Here is a 22,114-nt window from a genome sequence, read left to right as displayed (position 1 = left end):
TAAAGTCCCAGTCCCACAGATAGCCTGTAGGCTGATCACCTGTTTCAGCTCAACGGCGTGTCAGAGATGAAGGGTCACGGAGGCTCGGGGCGAAGTAGCGCGTAGCACGAGCATGCTCGGCCCGTCGGTGCGCACACCACACTTACAGCCGCTGTGCAGCAGGGACGGGAAGTGGATTTACACTGGCCTGCTCTGTCACAGCAGACATTGCAGAGATGCAGTTCATGTTCTAGACTATATGTATCTGGACACCCTGCAAGAGTATGAGTAGGCTCTCCTAAGGTGCCGTAGTTAGTCGATGTCCTACAACTATTGTCTATTTTTCAAACAGACATACCACTATGTGAATTATTTTTCCCCCTTTTATTGTGAGTATTGTATAACAATAATAGCATGATAGAGGTACATAGTTAGTGAACGTTGTGTTGGCTACACATTGCTTGGCGCAGTTCATAGCTAACTTTTTATTTTGTTTTGTTATTGTATTTCCTCATTATTTGGAAATAATTTTCAATGAAGTCATTATTGGTTGGTCCCACTTTCAGTGACCTTTTGCCAGCTAGTGGTAAAACAGTTTTACTTTGACTACATCAGGAGAGCCACTTCCATTCCAAGTCAGTTGGTCTGTGGTAGGGGCTCTACCATTTGAAGGGTCAGTCAGAATCTGAAGATGTTCCATGTTCTGTGTAACCATGTGAAGTTGCATCACTTGAGTACAGGCAGGAAGGCAGCTAGCCATAGCCAGATATGCTGGTGGATTCGTGTCTGATTCAGTGTAATGCGTTTTAAAAAAATAATTCTTTTCACTTAACTGCTATGGAAGAATTTCAGAACTATCTTGACAGCAGCATTGAAGTTGAGTCAACTGGGGGAACAAGGCTTAAGTCCAGATTCCTGTCTGCATCAACAGACTGAATGCTCTGTGTGGCTTTTCTAAGAGGCTTTTCCCATAAATCGTCACCAAGAGAAAACAGGGAAAGCAGGGAAGCTATCAAAGCGTGTGACTCATGTCAATAGGCGCGAAATAGAAGAAGCAAACCAGATGATTAAGTTGCGTAATCACACAAATATGAACACCACCGTGACTTTGTTTTCTGACTTAAAATGTGTGTTTCTGTTTTGTTTTGATAAATTGTCGAGCTATTACCATGGAGGTGACCCTCTTTCAACCCATTATTCTTTGCTTATAAAAAGCGAAGGATTTTAAGAATCAAAGGGGAGTACCTGTCACAGATGAATATCTCTTCTAATCTATTATCAAAAACAAGGATATCGCTTTTTCCAACAAGCTGAACATTTCAAAGATCTACTCCAGTGTTGCTTTATGCTTTTCCAGCTATAGTGTCTATTAGTTGGTGGATGTTTCCCCCCAAAAAACTGCACATTTACATAAATCTTTTACATCTTTGATTGTGTGGAAGCAGTCCTCACTGCCAGCTTTTCCTGTCCATAACAGGCCCTTCAAAAAGTCAGGTCTTTCTAGGGCAGTAATTCAGACCCTCCTGTAAACCACGCCTCCTGCCAAGATGATTGACAGCTCAGGTAACGTGAGAGCAAGTGTGTGAGAATGAGGGCCATGTGCACTAAGAAGGAAGAGATCTGTGACTGTTGGACGAACTTGCAAAGCAGCCCCTTTTATGAAAGAAAAATGTCCCTTATGACCTAATTTCCTGCTGTAAAACATCTTTTGACCTCATTTCCTACTGAAATGGATTCATTTTTTCTGAAACCAAATCTCCTCTGAATACAAAGCTCAAAATACATTGTCTCCACTGAGTAACAGTCTTGGGATGTGAAAACAAAAAGGCAAAAATATATATTTTTAAATCTTACAATTTACAGTTATAAATTACAAAGCACAGTTTTCCTGCATAGCAACCGTGCAGACCAGCTAGTGGTCTGCAAAACGATGTGGCAGCTGGCTCTACATCTCTGTGAGGAAGAGGAAAAAATCCAGGATCAGTATCTGATCATTTTCCAAAAGTCAGTCGGCTGGAAACAATTACAGAAGGAAGACGCCAAGCAAACAAGGAGGACAGCTATCTTTCCTGAACCCATTTGCTTTTTTCAGTAAAAAATTATCTTTTGTCATGGCAGTTTAATCTTGACAAAAACAGCATCCTCTTTGTACACCTCATCTGGGTACACCAGCTTAGCATTTGATATGTGAGTTGAAAACAGGGAAATTCTTACTGGCATGGTTAATTTAAAAAATGGAATGGCAGTTCTCAGAAAAGACATTACTGTGTGGAGACAAATATTCCTCTTGAAATATAAAGGGGAAGACCACCACTGATGATGGTAAATGGATTGCTTAGCTTGTACATCACCCAGCTTGTACCAGAGGCTGTAGCACAGGGATGGAGGAGGCCACGTCCCAGGGCACCCAGGCCAGACCATTCAAACCTAACCCTTTGAAGAACGATGCACCTCTCCCATATTGATGAAGGGCTACCAGGTCATGACCTCACCAGCAGCCCCGGTTCCCTTTTCCACAGTGCTCTTCGCATCCTGCTGGTGCACTGCCTGGAAACACTGCCAAAAGGCTCACCTCAGAATGCCTCTGACATCACCACACACATACACGCACAGGCACGCAAGCACGCACAAACAGAGAAACACACAAGTGCATACACACAAAAACTTACGCACACACACATGCACACAGAGAAACACACATGCATGCACACACATACATGCAAGGGCGCACACATGCACACACACATACACACACGTGTATACACACACAAGAGCAAAACTCAGCTGGTCCTAGTTTGCAGAAGCTTATGAAGGCTGTGATCATCAGACCAAACCAATTTAAACCTGCAGATCATTTCAAAACAACACAAAGCCTCCCTAGGTTTACTGTGTAACTGGTTATTTTAAGATCCGTATTTTTAAAAATCTCACTAAAGAACCCACATGTCAGTTTAAGAAGGGCACTGTTTTTAAATGTATCAGCATTTGATCGGAGTCAGAGCAGCTAAGACGATGATCCTGAACAGCTGCCTGTGAATTATCTGGGATCTGTGAACTCCCCTCTTGCACTAGAACTCACAATGTGTTCATATATTAGACCTGTAGGAAGCAGCAGTGGGTCAAACTGGCCAGAAAACTTTTTTGTTAACAGTAGGTTGCAGGTTCAAATCATTGGTGCAAAGTACTAAACCTGAAATATTTCAGTAAATATCCAGCTGTCTATACATAATGAAACAATGGTATAAATAGGTTTATGCAGCATCCTACAGTGCTACTAAGGAGTTTGAGTGCACCCCACAGTCTGGTATCAATCCCTGACAGTGCTGACTGCAACCAGCAGGGAAGACATTTGCCTTCAAATTTATGGAAACATTTCAGAGATGAGAGAGATTGACAATTTTGAGTGTTCCACTGGGACAGCAAATGTGCAAGTGAACTGTGATGTCTGGGAGACCCAATATGGACACACTGGGGCTGATATCAATTGACCGACCCTTGTCAGGCCATATTGGCTGATACTGATGTCAATGTCAATGACACCCAGTTTTACATTACAGTGCGAATGCAAATCGCAACCCACGTTTCCACATTCTTTGAAAAAGTAGACAAGCTTAGTCAATTTACGAAAGAAAAATTGAACAAATGCTATTAGTGAACAAAAACTTGCTTTCTTTAGTATAAGGCAGAGTGTATAATTCTGGAGAGCTACTGAGCCCCTGTATATGTTTTGCTGCACAGCCGCCTACATGAGGGAACCCCACTGCAGATTTGGGAGAGTGTAGACCTCCACGGTTCTCAAGCAATTTCTTTTCATACCAGTCTACAGCTGAGCACCTGTAGAGCATAGTCAGAGTCTATATACCGGCTTTAACTGCAATGTACAGGTGCCCAGCAGGAGGACAAGGGTCACTAGATAGTGATGCACATTGAACCCTATCCAACTGAGCCCTCCTATTCCCCGGGTGATGCAATTGGCAATTCCTTGTCGCCCTGTGGAGCTACACAATTAACACTGCACGGTCTGGAATCAATCTCAGGCCATGTGCCTCATACCTGTAACACAGTCGCTAACCAAACCAGCCACCCAACAGCTATAATTGGTCATAATCTTAGCACCAGGCTAATACCTGAATATCAGGTTAAAGTGCAGAATATCAACCTTAATTTGAGGGTATTTACCGCGCATTTATTTACATTTATATTGCGTTTTCCATTAAGGGATTACAACTCTTTTTATGTACAGTCCTCCATTTTGGCCAGCAGTGTGTCTTCATTTAATTTGTGAGTCAATGCATAAGAAAGCTAAAGGTCTAGAGCTGATTCTAAATGCGGAATTAGTATTTAGAGTCTGTTGCTGTTGTTTCTCAACTTGAGGACCAAATAAGTGTCAATGCCAGTAAAACAGGCCATCACGAGAATGAAAACTAATGAGAACTAATCGATGGAGACATAGCCAAAACATTGGGTGTGTCAAAATTATCTGCTTGACATGTTGTAAATGCACTGGTGAGCTCAGCAATAGCAAACAACCTGATAGACCATGTAAGACCACTGTAGTGGATGACCAAAGAATACCTTCACCTGTTAAGAAAACCCCCCGTTCAACTGTCAAACAGACCAAGAACATATGGCAAACACTACCATAAAGCGAAAACTATAACAGCATAACCATAGATGATTCACTGTAAAATGCAAACCACCAGTAAGTCTCAATAACGGAATGGCTAGGTCCTAAAAACTACATTAAAAGAACTGTACAGTTCTGGAACAAAGTCTTAGAAAGCAATAGAAAGAAGAAAGTGTGGAGAAAGCATGAAATTGCTCATGATCCAAAGCACCCCCCCCCCCCCCCCAATCTGTGAAACATGGTTCACTCGTCTTCACTGATGTGACTGTTGATGGCATTTGGAAGTGTATCTGCTTAAATCATAGACAAAATGTAGACAACGTGATTGTCACCCATTGATTTTCCATGGGCCTGTGAAAAGTGCTTTGAAACCGTGGATGTGCAGTTTTCCTCCCCCCATATTGTACAAATTGGAGCCAGAGATGGCGCAGGAGTGAAAAGGGGGGACCCTTATATGATCATGAATTCTGGGCCAGGTTCGGTAATGCAAAGGAATTGCAAAGAATCCCTTTCCAGCATGTTGTTGAATCTATGCTGTGAAAAATTCAGGCTGTTCTGGAGGCAAAGGGGGCTCCTACCCCAGTGCTAGACAGGTGTACAATGTAATGGCAGTTTGTTAGCTGACATGGCCAGCTGGCTAAGTCTGTAAAAACTGTGAGTAGTTAGCTCAGCGAATTCGATCGGAAGTAAAAACTGAACAGGCTATTTATGTCGAACAAAAGTCCTTGTTACCCTCCGGAGGGTTTATTTTCAGTACTTTCGCAATTTTTTTCTGTGCCTGCAAATATGTCAGAAGTAAATATAACAAAATGGACATGTATGAAGTTGTTTTTTTCTCTCATTTAGACAGTTCTTGAATAAATAGACAGTAAACTTCTGAAATACGTTAGCATTTCAGGTGGTCGATACACGTCCCTCCCTCTCGGGTAGTCTATATTGAAACTACAATGGGTTGTCGTGTGCAGGCGGGATAATATGGAAACTTGAGTGGCGGTTGCCAGAATGTGACCGTTATATAGTTTCAAAGTAGCAACTTGTTAGCAATTTACTTCTTTAAAGCACATAACGGGTTCAAAATTCACGGTTGAGATGTTAATGGCTGTAATTTATCTCGAAACACTCTTAGGTTTACATTAACCACAGACCTTATTTTCTGCAAAAAACAAAGTCTCTTTGGGAAAAAAGCATTGGAAATCTGCACATACTCACTTCCGTATTTTAGGACCACAACTGTTTTGAATCAAATAAGAAATAGGAAAATTGTGTCCATTTAATGATGCTGTATTTGATTTAGGATTTTACTCTTTGAGAAAAGTGGCACATAGGGGGCCCCGTAATATTCCACAATACTTTTAGGTTAAGTCAAACTTGGCTTGAGTGTGTCCTTTTATTAGGTAAACTTCAAACATGATACAAAAGATAATAAAAAAATAAGTAAAAAAAGATTATGGTTATCTGGAAGGATAGTAAATATACTGTGCACAATCTAACTAGGCAGAAGTGTGGTGGTGGGGCTGGGGGGGAGGGGGCTGTGGGGAGGCTGTTTCCTCTCTGTGTGCCTGAATCTGCTGACTGAGGGGTCCGAGCTGATGGGCTGATCAACCAGCCTTGTCATGAGTGGCCCCTCGCACCTCTCTCTCCTTGGCAAAGGCGTACAATCTGTCACCTTTTGTTGCATTAGCACATACTTTCTGTGGGACCCAGGAAGGGCAGCTTCAAAGCACAGGCTTCATTAGGGCCGTGTGTCCACTGTTACTGCAGGAAGAAGCCCTCACTGCATGGCCCCAGCGAGCTCTCCAACATGCTCCTCTTCACAGAACAGACCTCATCGCTGGACGCGTCCCTCTCACAGTAAGTGCAGATTTAATTTACCGTGGCGATGGTCTCTTAGAGACTCAGGGGTGAAGTTTATGAGGGTGCATGATGTGTGTGATCATGAGTGGAAACTGAAAACAGTGCTCTTCACTATGCTCCGGATTACAAACATGATCTCACAGCCGCCAGTCTCATTCCTGGAACATCGCAACTTTGTGAAAACCTTGTCATTTAAGATACTTTGATCTAAATTTCATGACTTGTTTTTAAAAATAATTGGGGCCATCTTGTGTTTTGACTCTGGCAGGGAAATGAATTGACCTCTCGGGCATTAAGAAATAACTGAATTCCATTTTGCCAACAAAATAGTGAACTCAACAAAAACATTCAGAAGACAGAAATCATAGAAAGTATGTTTCCTTCAATCTCCCGTTGTTTCTTCATTCTGTCTGTCTATAAATTAGGCTGAAGTTGAACTTCACCTATACAAAATAACTGGGGAAAGATTTTGTGAGGAATTCATAGAGGGTACTGTTGAACCACCTGTCACACAGAAAAATTTTGCTTTCCTGGAAAACACTGTACATCTCATTACAGCAATTTTTTCAAATTATGTAATTTATCTGACTTATAAAGTATTTCATCTTGTTTTTTAGGAATGGTGAGCTTAAAAAGTATGGCCAAAGAAAGCAAGATACTAGAACAGATGAGTACAGTGGTTATATATAGACTAATGCTCACAGTAAACACAGTCTCACTGCCAACCAATTACCATGGAATTTAGAAAGCACAAGCTTCACCCAAACACTTCTTACAGTGACTTAATCCAGTTTCTAATAATAGCCCAACCTCAAACACAATCCATTTTTTTAAAAGTACCAGCATAAATTTGTGATCACAGCTTGGAAGACTTTTAAACCTCAAAATATTGTGCACCACAATGTACAGGAATGCTTTTAAGTATATTGTGAGTCTGCAGGTCAAATTCCGTTGAAGCAACCACAGAAATAGTACTATAAATTCTGAGTATTTAACTACACTTATTTGCCAGAATGAAAGAGAAAGAGAAGGTCACTCAGAAAAAAGATTATTTACTGAGGGTACTGTAGAACAGCCAGTTCTACAGTACAAAACATTGTCTATAAATTGACTGACTGACAAGAACTGTTATGTTTAAGACATTGGAAGCGTAATTAATTCAAATCCTTGCTTTTTCAAAGAGGTATCAAGCCTGGCACATTAATCTTAGAGGTAAGAAAATCTATGGCCAATTTATTCCTTAGGCCATAATCCTGTTGATCGAAAGGGACTGCAGGTGTAGAAGCCAGAGGGGCGCCTGTAGACTTCACTCGTGGTGATGTATTCTGAAAAGGACCATTCTACCTATTCTGGGTAGCTGAATTAACGGTGAAGATGTATGTGACACATTCACGCATTAAAATGAAAAAGACCCTTTAAAGTTTTGTTTATGCCAAAGTAAACTTGAGTAAATACACACAGCTATTAAAGAACAGTATGTTTTGGGATGTGCATGAAAAAGTCTTGAAATAGTACTGTTCTTATTGTTTGCCATTTTTAATTATTTACTACACATATTGGCAAACATTTGACTTGAAGTCTGTTGAACTGTGTGGCCTTTAAAACAGGTTTTACTGCACGGACAGACAATTATCCAGTATTTTTTAAAGCTAAATTCCCAAATGGGTTTTATGAAAGGTGGTTTACATCATTTCCTTGGAGTTTGGGTTAAAAGCAATAAACCATATTTATTTTATAGCATTTTTCTGCCAGTTCCACTTTTAGACTTTTCGTTTCAAAATTAATGAGATTCTATAGTTGCGTTACTGACATGCAGGGCTACTAAAGATGCGAAGAACTGTTTCTGAAAATGTTCTTGGATTATTCGCACATTTGCGTGTCTCGCCGCAATCAGTTAACGACTTCTGATTTTACCGAGATTGCCAGCTGGGTGTAAATCACAGTTAAAAGGTAAAGTTTTATTGTTTTAAAACCATTTTAAAATTAGGCCCACAATAAGTCCCCAAGCGCCTACAAATAGTCAATGCACCACAAAAGATCTTTCTGGCCGAAATTATTAGCGTTGCATATTGCGCGGTTTACGAGTCTCCGGGCCCAGGGCTGACTTCCGCAAGTGGAAACATGAAACCTGCGCAATTAACACTACCAATTAGTCTTTTATGACGTCAATCACAACAAAGAATGATCATCACCAGTAGTTACTTTAAAAAAATAAAATAAAATAAAATAAAAACCCTGACTGGCCTATATTTTAACTCGGTTTTCACAGTGCCATCTCATTAATGATGTAGGCTACTAGCTACTACACCTAAATGTCGCGACAGTCGCATGAAGTTGATTAGCCTATTTGTAATGGACACATTTACAAATATGCTGAAAAAGGCATTTTCCTTGAAATAAGTGCATTGTCCTTTCGTGTGCTGTTAGTAGGCCTAGGCTATCCATACATAGCTACAAAGCTTAATCTGTGCAAATTTTGGGGTTTCGAACTCATTGTTCAGGAACATATTAAGCCTCGTTAAGCAATTTTTTGTTGAACGTTTCAGAACGTTTCGAATAGAAGGTTTAAAGCTTTTCATAATATTGTCTCGTATGGTCTTTGTATTTCTCAACATTCTTCACAAAGTAGGCTAATTTGATGTTTAATCCACGACAAACCAAAAGAACATATTTTAAATAGCATTGGTATGCTAATGACTCGTATTTTATGGTCATATTTTTAAAAACCCTGAACCCAATAATTAGGTTTCATTTCGGCGGCTAGTTACATGATAGTGTGACGATATAGTTTATAATAATCTCTTAAAAGATGTAAAATTAATTACTTCGATTACATTAGTCCCATTGTTCGGGCTAAAGTGCGCCAATATTCACCTGATTAAAACCATCACAAAAATAGTTAAATAACAGGACAGCCATTCTGATTAAGGCTTTTGTAAAGCAGTCAAGAGCCATATTCGATTCTTGGCTCTAAACGCAAGGGATTAGCTTCCAGTGGAAGCTTAGTTTACAGATTTACGCGCATATGCACATAGTTTAGTTTTACAAATAACGCATGCATTAAGTTACTTGGTCTCCCTATATATATAAAAAAAACTTTTAGGTCAACAATATTGGTCTCACTCATAAACGCCTTGCCAGAGTCAAGCCCCTTCGTTTTAGAGATCATATGAAACAAATACAGTGCATCGTGCGCGTCCAAGTCTGAGTGAAAACATGGTTGATATTTTTCTGAATCTACGCCTATTGTCCTTATGAAACAGCTGGAGTTCACGAGAGGACACACGACCAGTCCAGTAGTTGATGTCTCCTGGGGCGGTCTGTCGCTCTCGTCTCTCCAGGAGAAGAGCATGTGGTTCAAAAAGAAAGAACGAAAACATCGTGGAGTTTAACAAATAAAACCAAGTCTGAATATACTGACGCAGCTCACTCCCTCCAAGTATTAATAAGCAGTGTCTTCATTTGAAATATCACAGCGCCACAAATCCTCGCCAGGTCCAAGGCTTTTTTCCTCCCTATTAAACATCACCATGGTAGTTAAGTTAGTATTATACGTAACTGCCTAATGGAAACATGCAACGACAAAATGCGTATATGTAGCCTCTGGGGCGAGGAACACATTTCATGTTTGGGAAATTAGTTATGTATAGGCTTATAAACGTGTTTAAAATATAATACTTGCTTTTTTTGAAGGTAAATACTTTTAGGTGCATTATCCTTTACTGGACTACTGCAGAAAGAGAGGGGGGTATAGAGACGTGTCTCATAAAACATTTAAGATTGATATTTGCGAGTTATAACCTTTTTGCAAACCACAGAAGCTACATAGTATCCGAGTTTATGACGCCCTCTGCCGTTCGTGCTAGTCGTGTGGTAGGAAATGTACTGTTTTCACTGCGCCCAAGTGACAACTGACTGGCTGTGCAGTATTCGGTCTCGTGGGAGGTCAGAAAGAGGTATTTTCTAAGCTCAACCAATGACAACACGGCGAAGATGCACAGACCTATCTTCCTCTCGATCTGGAAGGGAGCACTTAACGTGGGAAGCTACGGGGCAGTGGGAGCCCTGCCCCGGCACCGGGAAATCGCTGTACTTCGATTCCTTTTTTGGGGGAAACACATTTTGGAGAGGTAGGGGTTGGAATTTAAGGTCATCATCTGGCATCAAGCGAAAGTCATCCAACCATTGTTGAAGGTATGTGTTGCTTCTCTTTTTTTATTTTATTTATCAAAGCACAATATAGATACGCCAGGTGGGTTTTCTGATAGGTAGACCAGTGGAGACAGGGACGATGTCAGAGATCAACTGACAAAGGAGAAGCCCTGAATCGGTCTCCCCAACTAAATAAGATCACCTCTGAAAGAGTTTGGGTTCAGCACAAGTGTGCCAGGGATTACAAGGTTTCAACTACAAGAGTGGAGTGGAATGAAGACCAAGAAAACAAGACAAAGCAGATGATGCTGTTAGATATTTACAGTAGTTCAATACTGTATTGCCTCCTTATTTAAATCTGGACTGCACCACTAAATAAGGCTGTGTATCACAGATGCAACTTATGTAATGACTGTGAATGTGTGCTGAGCTGAGGGATGTGCTTGTGTTTTCTTACCTGTAAGGGCTATAGTGTTTGAGGAAATTACACCATGAACTGCTCTTGTGTTTTTCAGCTGATACTCTTCAGCCAGTAACCTAGAGAGGGAGAATGTGTCCAGTGGGAGACAACGGTCTCCCTTTACCTGCACTAACAGTGTAGGTGAGAAGAGAGGATTACAGACAAAGCCTCCGCACATTTGCCACTGTGAGAGCACCAGGCTGTGAGCATTAGCACTCAGTTCTCCAAGACCTCCTTGTGCAAATACGCGGTCAAGTCAAGGAGCCACCAGCAACAGTGCGTTTTTTTTTTTTGTTTTTTTAAAATCCATTCTTAAACTGACATTCCAGTATGTTGCTCATGGACACCCACAGCATTGCGTTATAATGCACAAATGGGTGCTGGAAAGGAAGGTGCCAAATTTGCTCTCCGGACTGTGCCTGCACGTGGTGTTTCTCCTGGGCAGCATGCCGCTGTCCCACGGTGACAGGACGCCGGAGGAACTGGCCGCCATCATGAACTGCTCCAAGCAGGACCGCAACGGCCGGAATTACGACTACATGGAGGGCGGCGATGTGCGCATCCGCCAACTTTTCAGTCGGACGCAGTGGTTCCTCACTATCGACGACAATGGCAGCATCAACGGAACACAAGACCCCACAAACTGCTACAGTAAGCCACCCGATTCAATTATTGTATTCAATTATAAAGGTCACGCTCTCAAGGAAATATATTTTTACTTTGTTATTGAAAACATGAGGTGTCAGTTTCCTTCACCCTCATCAGAAAACTTCTGATGAAGGTCAGGGCAGCTGAACCATCACATTTTCAATAACATACCAAGGTAACCCCTGTAGGGCTGAGAAAATGTTCATTAAATCATTAACATTTTAAATCTCCCTATCACATTGCTGCGCCATGTACTGGTTTTCCATCACTCCCATCTCTCATCCACTACTCAGACACAGATACAGTGCTCATTAGAATGGTTTATTAGTTGCTTGGTTTATGTTGAACTCAATTTTTGTTATTTAGTGTTTTCATAAAGGAGTTAAGAAATACAGTACATGCTCTGACTCAATTGGTGAATTCATCAAGGTTTTGAACTAGGAAGGATCTCTAAAATGATCACTTGTAAAAGTACAATCTGCATCTCAGACAGTACGCTGTACATGTACACTGTTCTGGATAATGTAATCAGACAGCTGATGGGTCACTGGTCTTTACTGAAAGACCACAGATGCGCAAAATGACTGTATAAAAGGGAAACAGGTGTCTGGCTAACAACAATTCTGAAGAGGTGAAGGGTTCTCTCACGAATTGCAGACCCTGGTTTCTGTTAGAAACTGTCATAGTATGTGTTTGAGTGCGCTAAAACATCTTCATATTGCATACATAACATATTTATAAGCACTAAATGAGACTAACAGATTCCACATAATTTACGAGCTGAATTCTATTACATGCTTGATAAACAGCACATAATTAAGTTTAAGTTTCTTATGTTTTAAGATAATTAAGTTTCCTTATCGTTATCCATGAAATGCTCTGTAGAGGATGTACTGTAATTGTACTCAAAAACTTAATGTGTTTGTTATGACCTTAAGCAGCACTTAGTACATTATGTATGTATTTATGAACATGCAATTAATGCATTCACAATGCGTAAATAACTCCGGTTAATAAGAGCATAACATCATTTCAGTTAATAGACCATGCATAATAACCACATTGCACTTGAATAATACTTAATGTTCTTGTTATGAGTCTAGTGTTATGTAGCACTTATTAACACATGATATGTGCATTATGAGGATGAAGTTAATGTGCAGTGATACTTCAGCACTAATGGGGGTAGAAAGTGGATATGGAACAAGTACAGATTTAAAGGGGATGAAGCGGTCAATCTTTTTAGCCAATTTATATTATTTTCATAAGGCTTCTTAATGTGTACCTGGAGCTGGTAGGCTGCAACCTCATGAGCAGCTGGTGCTTCAGGAGACAGACTCAACCATGCAGATGGATGCTGTTCCTCCTCAGGTGACAATGCGTCCAATTGTGTCCCACCCAGCCTGAGTACTGGCCACAGTCAATGCTCAGTTTTGGCAATCAGGGGCACTATATAATGGGGGGGGGGGGGGGGGGGGGGTAGTTGGGATGATTCCAAGGGCTCTGACTGACTGAAACCATCAAAAAATGTGCTGTAACTGTGCAGGGATAGGGTTGCCTGAGGTGGTGGGGCCCAATTTGAGATCTTTTCATGGGGCCTATAAACCCTGATGATGCCCCTGCTGCCACTGGTAGGGATTCTGTGCCAGACTGAAGGTGCATCACCACATGTCTATGAAAATGAGTCAGGGCTTCGGGTGCACGGTTTAGATTGATGCAGCAGCTGGACAGAGACCGAGAGCCTTGGGACCAGAACACCTGTTATTTTTGAAGAGATGTATTCCCTTCAGCTCTGGTGGAAATGATGGATTTAACAAGCTTATAAAGTTACTGAACATTTTACAAACATGTTTATTGGCAGTGTTGCTTTATGGTGTACAAAAAAATTCCACTAAAGCTGTCAGTATAATTGTCACTTATGTATATATAAGTTCTACTGCACCATATCCACAGTGCACATACATGTTATGTTCAACGCCTGCTCAGCTACTGAAAGAAAATAAAAATCAGTCTTATAATGTTGACCAGAACCATTCTCCACCATAATTTTTTTTTTTACATTAACTTCATTGCAGGGGCTAGGGAGGTGGTTTTAACTTTCGGTTAAGTGACGCCAGCTGTGTTATTGCTCAGGAAGGCATTAAAACCCCTAAAACACATAGACAGTGGACCCACACGAAGGGCAGTCAGCCCGCTCAGTGTCTCACTTGAATGTCTGCTCCCGCGAAGGTTTGGCGTGACTAAAGCGGGTCTCCGCTGCAGACGGAGGAACGGATGCTTGCGTAACGGCTGGCGCTGCGAAGTGAAGCGAGGGGACAGTTCCGCCCAGATGTGGCCCGCGGTCGCACGCACAGAGCACATGGAGACACGCGGATGAGCCGCTGTCCAGCCCAGCACGGAGTATGGCTGTAACTGAAAAAAGACGCCTGCTAGTGTTCTTCAGGCTATTTGCGCTAGCAAGACTGCCTGCCGGCTGCAGAAACCGTGACATTCAAATGAGCATGTTTTATCGGCATGTTTATTCACATATCTTTAATATAAATAAAAGTAATGTTTTGTGAAACCACCATATTCGTATACCATCAAAACTATCTGCCTGATAGAAGGCTATACATACAAATGATTTACTGTCCACCTAGCAACTGTGTATTGTATTAAATTGGGTCATTTTCAGATAAAATATAGATTAATGTAATACAATACAATTTGTCCAGCGATTCAACGAAATCGCTGAAAAGAAAACCTTAAGACAAAGGGTCTGAGGTCTGTAAACATGCATGTACAATGTGTGAATATGCATGTGTGTGCGTGTGTGTGGTGCCTGTGTGTGTTGCTCCATAGCTACCCTCGTTTTTATGTACAGACTGTGTTGACTGAACCTCCCTGAATGTCATCTTGAATTGCTAGGGCAAAACCCTCAGAACTTTTGGCGTCATTGAACACAGCCAGCAGTTTCTTATATTTGCATTGCCGCGTTTGGTTCTCTAGCTCTGACATTAAAACAACCTGACAACCAAATTAAGCCATGCTGTGTTTTGGCTAATGGCATACACTTTGAACTCAATTAAAAAGTCAGTTTTAATTGAATGTCCTCAAATCACAAACACATGCCTCTTCATTCTCTGAGTGGTAGTACCACCATGGAGATCACAGAATTACTAGCTAGCTCAGGAGTCAGAACACAGTGCAGGTACCTGTATCCAATCAAGGTAAGCCCTCATTTATAATGGCTTCATGACCTCTTACAATTTCTGCCATCATCTCTCTGAACATCATGTCTTCTCAGTGCTTACACAAACATTTTGAGTCTTCTGTCAGAGCTGTTGCCTGTTATGTGGACAGCATTTACTCACGGCATGGGTTTGATTGATTTGATGGAGAAAATGTGAGCTTTCCTTCGCATGCAAAGCAAAGTATCGCTTTCCATGCAGACGGCTCGCTGGGTTTTACACCAGAGTCCTGTAAATACTATCAGTGAAGGCAGCAGTAGGAAAAATAATAACTCTGAAGGGTTCTGTCAGAGAGCGGTTTCATAACTCTTCTTCATATTTCTTTCTAGTGTAGCATTTCGGTTTTTTCCCCCTTGAGATCCAAACTAATACAACAAGTAACAGTTTGTTGCTCATAGTAGTCAAATTTTAAACAATTAAAAGTTCTAGATTGAAATATGTGACGTTTTCTTGTCCAAGGTGCAGTCTGCTACACTTCGCTTAAGTTCCCTAACCACTCCACCACAACTAACCACTACACCACCATTTACTAACAACTCCGCTGTACTTCCTGCCTTGCACATATATACTTGTGGTTCATGTAAAACCCAAAGGGAATCCATTAACGACCAGAGAGTTAGATGTAACACTAAATGTCAAGATGGTGACCAGGGACCACCCCAAAGTGGTTGAGTGGTATTTGGGCATTGCGGTGGGATGGCGATGCAGGCCAATGAGTAGTGGTTGCTTAGCGACGGATTGCCCGTGCGACACGCGTCCCAAACGAGAAGGGAATCAAAGTGCCGCTCTGCGTGTCCAGGGAGAGTATCGGTATTAGGGATCGCCCACAAATTAGTTTACTTTGAGTTTACTCCGCCAAAAGGCTGCGCCAGAGCGCAGGGATAAATTTCTTCAAGCTGAGGGGAAACCCTGGTGAATCCGCTCCCCCGAACGATGGGGCTCACGTGCGGCACATGTGTGTGCAGCGGGGTCTCCCAGTGTGTGCCGAACAGCTGCAGCTGTCCAAACACTAAACGCTAATGAAGTCCACATTCAGAGAAATACCCTGTTTTTTCCCCATAGACTTCCATGTGTACAGACACTGGACTGGACTTGTCTTACCAGCACGCAACTCTCACAAAACAACAACAGCATGCCGCAATAATTTGTGTTTTCGTGTTTTTTAAAAAGGCAATTTAATTCTTGGGCGATTTAGATTTCAGGATTGCTGACAGATGAAACAATACTTGACAAACCCTCAGAATCACATTTCTCAATTCTTTAACAGAAACATGAACTAATAACTTTGTCACAATTAATTCACTTTTTTTATATCGTCTTGGTAAACACATTCTCCCTATAGTGGCTGGTTGGAAATGAAAGATTTTTTGCCCCCCCCCCCCCCCCCCCATTAAAAAAAAAAGATTAAAGGCCTGAAAAGTGTTTAAGTTTTTTACTTTACTACCTCTGTTAAAATAATGCAAACATGTGACAAATTAACTAATGAACACAGATGTTTTGTTTCCTCTTACGATAGAAAAGAAGCCTTCACACCAGTAGTGTATCCCCAGGACTGCCAAATGCTTTGTAAAATAAAAATAAAAATGTAAATGTATTTAACTAGGTGAGCTAATTGGAAACAGCTGCTGTTCTACAATAAGTGTTTGGCCAAATTAAATTGGTATTCATCATCACAAAAAGACTGCTTTGTTGTATGGACTCAGGTATTATAAGCTACCGTATAATGCCACTGGTGAACTGTCAATTATAAATGTATAAGACCGGATGGCATATTTTATTACATTTAATATACATGGAAATGTATAAAGGAAAATATATAGGCCTGGATTGCACTGATATGGACGTTCTTCTTCAACTACTCTCATGCAAAATGAAAATGCATAGATGGGACATTCAAAGCATGGATTTGTCAAATACACATTCAGCCTAGCACAGTGTAGTATAATGATTAGGGAACTGTGCTTGTAACTCAGTGGATGCAAGTTCAAAGTATAATTGAGGTACTGGTGTACCCCTGAGCAACATTGCTAATCTGTATTGTTTAGTAAATAGTTAGCTGTATACATGTATTGTATGTTACATATCTAAATGTCACTAACTGAAGGCCTAAATGTAATAAATCATAGTATTCAAACTCACTTGACTTGTCTACATGCTATCCAGATGCCTGATGGAGGGAACTCCCTTGTTCAGCTTGATTGACAGATGTCAGAGCCAATAGTAGGGTCCACCGCAACTTGAATGACTGAAAATAGAGGAGATACAGAAGACATAATTATACATAAACAAGGGAGGTGCACTTGATAATTGATATAGTTTCTGGTTCCCCAGGATAAAGTAATCAAATCAAGTAATCAAGTATAAAGTATTACATATTCAGAGGTATTCCCCTGAGGCACTGTGTGAAACTGCCTATTTCTGGGCACATTTAGAATCACTGTAAACCGATCTGCATAAATCACATATGTGAATTAACATGAGCAAATTCTGTCCCCTTGTCCATTCTTAAGCTCTCTTTCATGAGAGCTTACGAATCTTTTTTTAACATTCGAGGACTGATCAATGTAATATAAAGATCTTGCTGTTCAGTATTGGCTTAATCAAGTAATGATATCTCAACAAATGTAATGCAACTCTAAAAGCTAGAGCTGTTTATCTTACATTCACAGAAAAATCAGTTAATTTCCTATTAATATAATCATCTGAAATATGAAAAACTGAATTGATGGATATGGGAATGTTACATTTGTGGTTGTTATATTATGAGGAGCCAAATAGGAACATCAAAGGAATGAGATCACTGCTCTGAATCCAAGAAAAAATGTTTGCATCTGCAAGAGTGAATAAGAAAGGAAGGAATTATTTGATTAGTTCTTATACTCTTTTTCAGTTCAAGAAGAGTGTTGTTGAGATTAAAAAGCAGCACTTGTTAGACTGTGCAGTGTTACTGTTTAAATATTAGTGGAATGGTTCCTGATAGCTTGCATACATCATCTTAGAAAATTCTGAAAATTATTACTCAAAAGCCAGGGCTGTCTAATACACTGTCAATGATTCTGAATTCAGTGTACCAGGAAATTGTAAGTGATATGATATGACAAGTGTGTTTCATTACAAAGGCAACATTAAGTAAAACATCCACTATGAATATGACAGGATTTTTCATTTGAAAATATCTGCAACACAATTAAACAAAACATTGCATTACATTTGAACCCCATCTTCCCCATATGAACAAAATTAGTGAAGGACAAACCAGGACTGCAGCTTTGTGAAAAGCCTCAGAATGTCAATAATCCAAATAAGAAAAAAAAAAGCAAATGAACACAGGGAGTCACAGAGTTGTGTTTTAAAATCATGAAAAATGAGGAGTAGCAATGCTGGCCACCAATAGACCACAAGTACCACAGTGTTTGTTGTTGACAGAGACAACAACAGTGCCTTTTTTACCCATTTGTCCCCCTATCAGCTGTAAAACAGGGCTTGAAAATCTCATGTATTCTTACAGTACAGTACAGGGTGAAAGGAAAAGGTACATGTTATGTCTGTGCAGTTCAGATTAATTGTCTCACTGACCCTTGTTCAGTATCAAATGCACCCCAACAAGTACACAACTCCCTGTGCAAAACATCATACAATATATACAGTTTCAGAGATATAATACACCTCTGTGTAATATGCACATAGCATATTTTTCAAGCAGAATTTTATTGATGTTTCATAATACACCCCACAGCCATCCAAAAAAAGAGAGAAAAAAATCATTTTTTGTGTGTGTAGAGAGTTCAGCAGTGGTTTTGTGAAAACTAGCGTGCAAAGCGGGCAGTGGAGGGGCAGTCTCGCTCCCCCCCCCCCCCGGGGTAAAAAGTCTTTAATCTGCTTCCCACATGTGCAATCGCATGAGCAGTCCTCAACGGCCACCCAAAGCATCTAACAACTCCAAACCAAAACCAGAGGGGCCACAAACGGATTAGGAGTACATCCCCCCTCCCCTTCCTGTTGCTCTGATTAAGCTGATTGCTAAGCAGAGGATTTCTCTGATTTGCTGCAGGTATTCTGGAGATTCGGACAGTCTCAGAGGGGGGCATTCTGGCCATCAAAGGGGTCAAAAGTCAGTTCTACATCGCTATGAACCGGACAGGCACTCTGCAAGCAAAGGTAAACTTTAAACTTTTATTAAGACTGTTGTCTTTTAGATTATTAGCTGTGAACACTTTTGTGCTCATTCATTGCACTTGTTGATGAATTGGTTTTGTAAATTAAATGAAATGTAAGCATTTATTGGGCTTTCTCCAAGATGAAGGGCAATGCTTTCCCTGTATTTTAATTTCTCATTAGACAAGAGGCACACCTGGCACACCAGTCTGTGACAGTTTAAGTGGCACAACAGGTGTCAAACACCCATAAAAAGACACCTGAGATCTGAATAATCAAATCTTTTATCTGATATTGCTTCCCAGAGATCCTACAGTGAAAGCTGCAACTTCAAGGAGGTCTTCCTAGAAAACTACTTCAATGCGTACTCCTCCGCCAAATGGACAAAGCCAAATGGGAAGGAGATGTTCATTGCTCTGTCTCAGAAGGGCAGGCCTCTGAGGGGCAGGAAGACCAGGAAGGAGAACATCTCCTGTCACTTCATCCCTTTGAAATGCAGGGAGGAAGAGAAGAGGACAGAGTGACTCTACAGGGTGGACAAGGGGAGGCTGGAAGGATGGCAGAATGGGAGAGAGGATGATGAAGGGAATCTGTAAGAGTGAAATGAGAAAGATAATCTGCAGGTTGTAGAGAAAGGATGCAGTGACCCTAGACTGGTGACCTCACTTTGGGATCTGGAATCTTTGGGAGAGGTAATTATAGGGTGTCGCATTTGCGATGCATTGTCAGGAATATTCAGTTATTTAACAATATTGTCGGTAGTAAACAGTTATTTGACATACACTGTGGGTCACACAGTTGGGTCTTTCCCATTTTACTGTAGCTACTGTCCATAAGCTACAGTTAAATGAACTTCGGTCAGACGAGAAGTGGACGTACAGTGTGAATTAATCACAGTAATGCAAATCTTTGAGGAGCATTTTTTTAAAGCACACTTGCTTTTTTCGTTTTTTTTTTTGTTTGTTTGGTTTTGTTATAAGGTGATAATTTATAGGCTTCTGTTATTCTGCATTATGTGAGAGAAATAAAATATGTAAACATTTTCTATCCTATAGTATTAAGATAAGGCTTATAGTACAGTGAAATTTGCTAGATGCTTGGAATGCGGGAAGACAATGACAATGTATTATTATTATTATCATGGCTATTTTCATTACCATTACATTTCAACACACTTAATGTAGATTACTAGATTAGCTTTAAAGTGCAATTCATTAATCAGTGAAGAGGTCATTAAGGACTGTTCATTAAACATTCACAATATGTACCAGAAGCATTCAGTCAAGGTATAATCCAGCAAATAGACAAATTATTCCACCACAGAAGACCATAAGCCAGGAAAATATACCATCAGCAAAGTCAGAGCAACACAGTGTGGTCTAATAAAGTTAAATGCATGCTATATTGGGCTATCATGTACATTTTATCCGAGCTGTTTAATCCCTTCAATATTTTTATGGCTGCTATGAATATGAAATGAAATGAATAAACTTCTGAGTTTAACGATGGAGGAGTTTGAAGCTGCTAACAAACTTTTGAGTTCTTAGGGAACAGAGGTATTTGTAATAGGTTTGTCGTGTTTTTATACTCTGAATATTCTACTTTGGTGACATGCATTATATCTGCAGTATCCCTTCAAATATATTCTGAAATGGTATTTCAGCTATGCTATTCACATTTTTGCTACAACATATTCCTTTGTTATTCTTAATTTCTTCTTGTGACATTCCACCTTTCATTCATCCCCATTTCTTTTGTAAGTTTAATCTTTTATCTTATCACATATCAGGCCCTCCCCTGATTATCTATTCAGCAAAACAGCACACGCATTGGCGTGCTGGCCTGTTCATTTTCAGCGTGTAAAAAATAAAACCCGTGGTATTGCACATCTCGCACCTCTCCTCTGATGCCTCCACTCTGCTTCAGTCCTGCACTCCTCCACTGTGTGTGGTCCTGTTTATCTGCTTATCCTCGTTGTTGTTTATTATTTATGTTATTTATATAAAAATTCAAGTTGAGCCCTTTGTTTGAAATGCGCTTTCCTTTGTCCCATTGCGTCACAGCGGCTCTCTGGTATCATTTACAACCAGCAACTCCAAGCAAGACCATCAACCAACATGCTGTCACAGCAGTGCAATAACTACAGATGGACTTCGTCTGAATAAATTATAGTCTCTGTAGCTGTCATATAGCCATTACCATTTCAACTCTCTTCCCTGTTGTGAAATCTGAAAAAAACTTTCAACTTTTTTTCCACCATTAACAGTGTGATTCTGTGATCATCAATAAAAACAGAAGAGTTTGAGAGTATAAATGTGTGCATGTGTGCTTGTGTATATGTTGTCACTTAATTTTCCCTTCCCCCTTTTCATTGAGGATCACAGAAACCCGCAGCTGATTGCAATAATTATTATTTCAAAAATGAAATGACAAACGGAGTGAAATTCAATAGCTGGTAAATTCCAGAAAGCTGGTGCAAAATTTCTGGCAGGCTGCCAGACACATGCAGGGAGGGATCAAATGAGAGCTCTACCTTCTGTTTGGGTTCACATCTGGCTGAGAGAGAGAGAGAGAAGAAAAAAATGACTAAAGGGAGAAGTGTGCCCAAAGCTCAGAATCAGTTTGACCCAAACAGTGCATGAGCAAGGTGAAGGCCTGTGCCAAGTCACGCAAGGTTAGTCTTGGCAGATCATTTATAACATGCTCAAAACCCAAACACATTTCTGACTCAAGGCCGGCTGCATATCCCATCTCCGGGCCCAGGAGACACTCCTGCGAATGAGAGTAGGGCCTCGCACGCTCTCACCCACCCCGCGGACCGAGACCCCGCCGTTTTATCACGCAACGTCATCTCACAGAGGCCACTGGGGCTGCGTGCCCAGCTAAAAGCCCTTCTTTCTGCAGTGATGCTGCAAACGGCAACTTTGGCCTGGGAGGCCCAATTTTTTTTGGCGGTAGCATCCTTCAGGGAGGAAGGGCTTCGTTCTGCAGGGTTTCTCCTTGCCTTGT

General features: G+C 40.8%; 2 protein-coding genes across 5 annotated transcripts in view; one reads left to right on the top strand and one right to left on the bottom strand.

Moving 5' to 3' along the window:
- Positions 1-22,114, bottom strand: part of LOC118215460 (COP9 signalosome complex subunit 2-like) — a 46,632-nt gene that overhangs the window by 16,511 nt on the left and 8,007 nt on the right. For all 4 annotated transcript variants that reach the window (XM_035396296.1, XM_035396297.1, XM_035396298.1 and 1 more), the window contains exon 3: positions 17,090-17,195. The gene's annotated coding sequence lies outside the window, so the exon portion shown is untranslated. The remainder of the gene's footprint in view (positions 1-17,089; positions 17,196-22,114) is intronic.
- On the top strand, positions 10,416-21,375 carry LOC118215463 (fibroblast growth factor 7-like). Its single transcript, XM_035396304.1, has 4 exons — positions 10,416-10,654; positions 11,128-11,723; positions 19,002-19,108; positions 19,411-21,375. The coding sequence occupies exons 2-4, from the start codon at positions 11,438-11,440 to the stop codon at positions 19,627-19,629; spliced, it is 612 nt and encodes a 203-aa protein (XP_035252195.1). The 5' UTR covers positions 10,416-10,654; positions 11,128-11,437; the 3' UTR covers positions 19,630-21,375.

This window comes from Anguilla anguilla, chromosome 16, assembly GCF_013347855.1.
Source record: "Anguilla anguilla isolate fAngAng1 chromosome 16, fAngAng1.pri, whole genome shotgun sequence".
Taxonomy (NCBI): Eukaryota; Metazoa; Chordata; class Actinopteri; order Anguilliformes; family Anguillidae; genus Anguilla; species Anguilla anguilla.
Note: the sequence above shows the minus strand (reverse complement) of the source record. Positions and strands in the feature narration are given on the sequence as shown.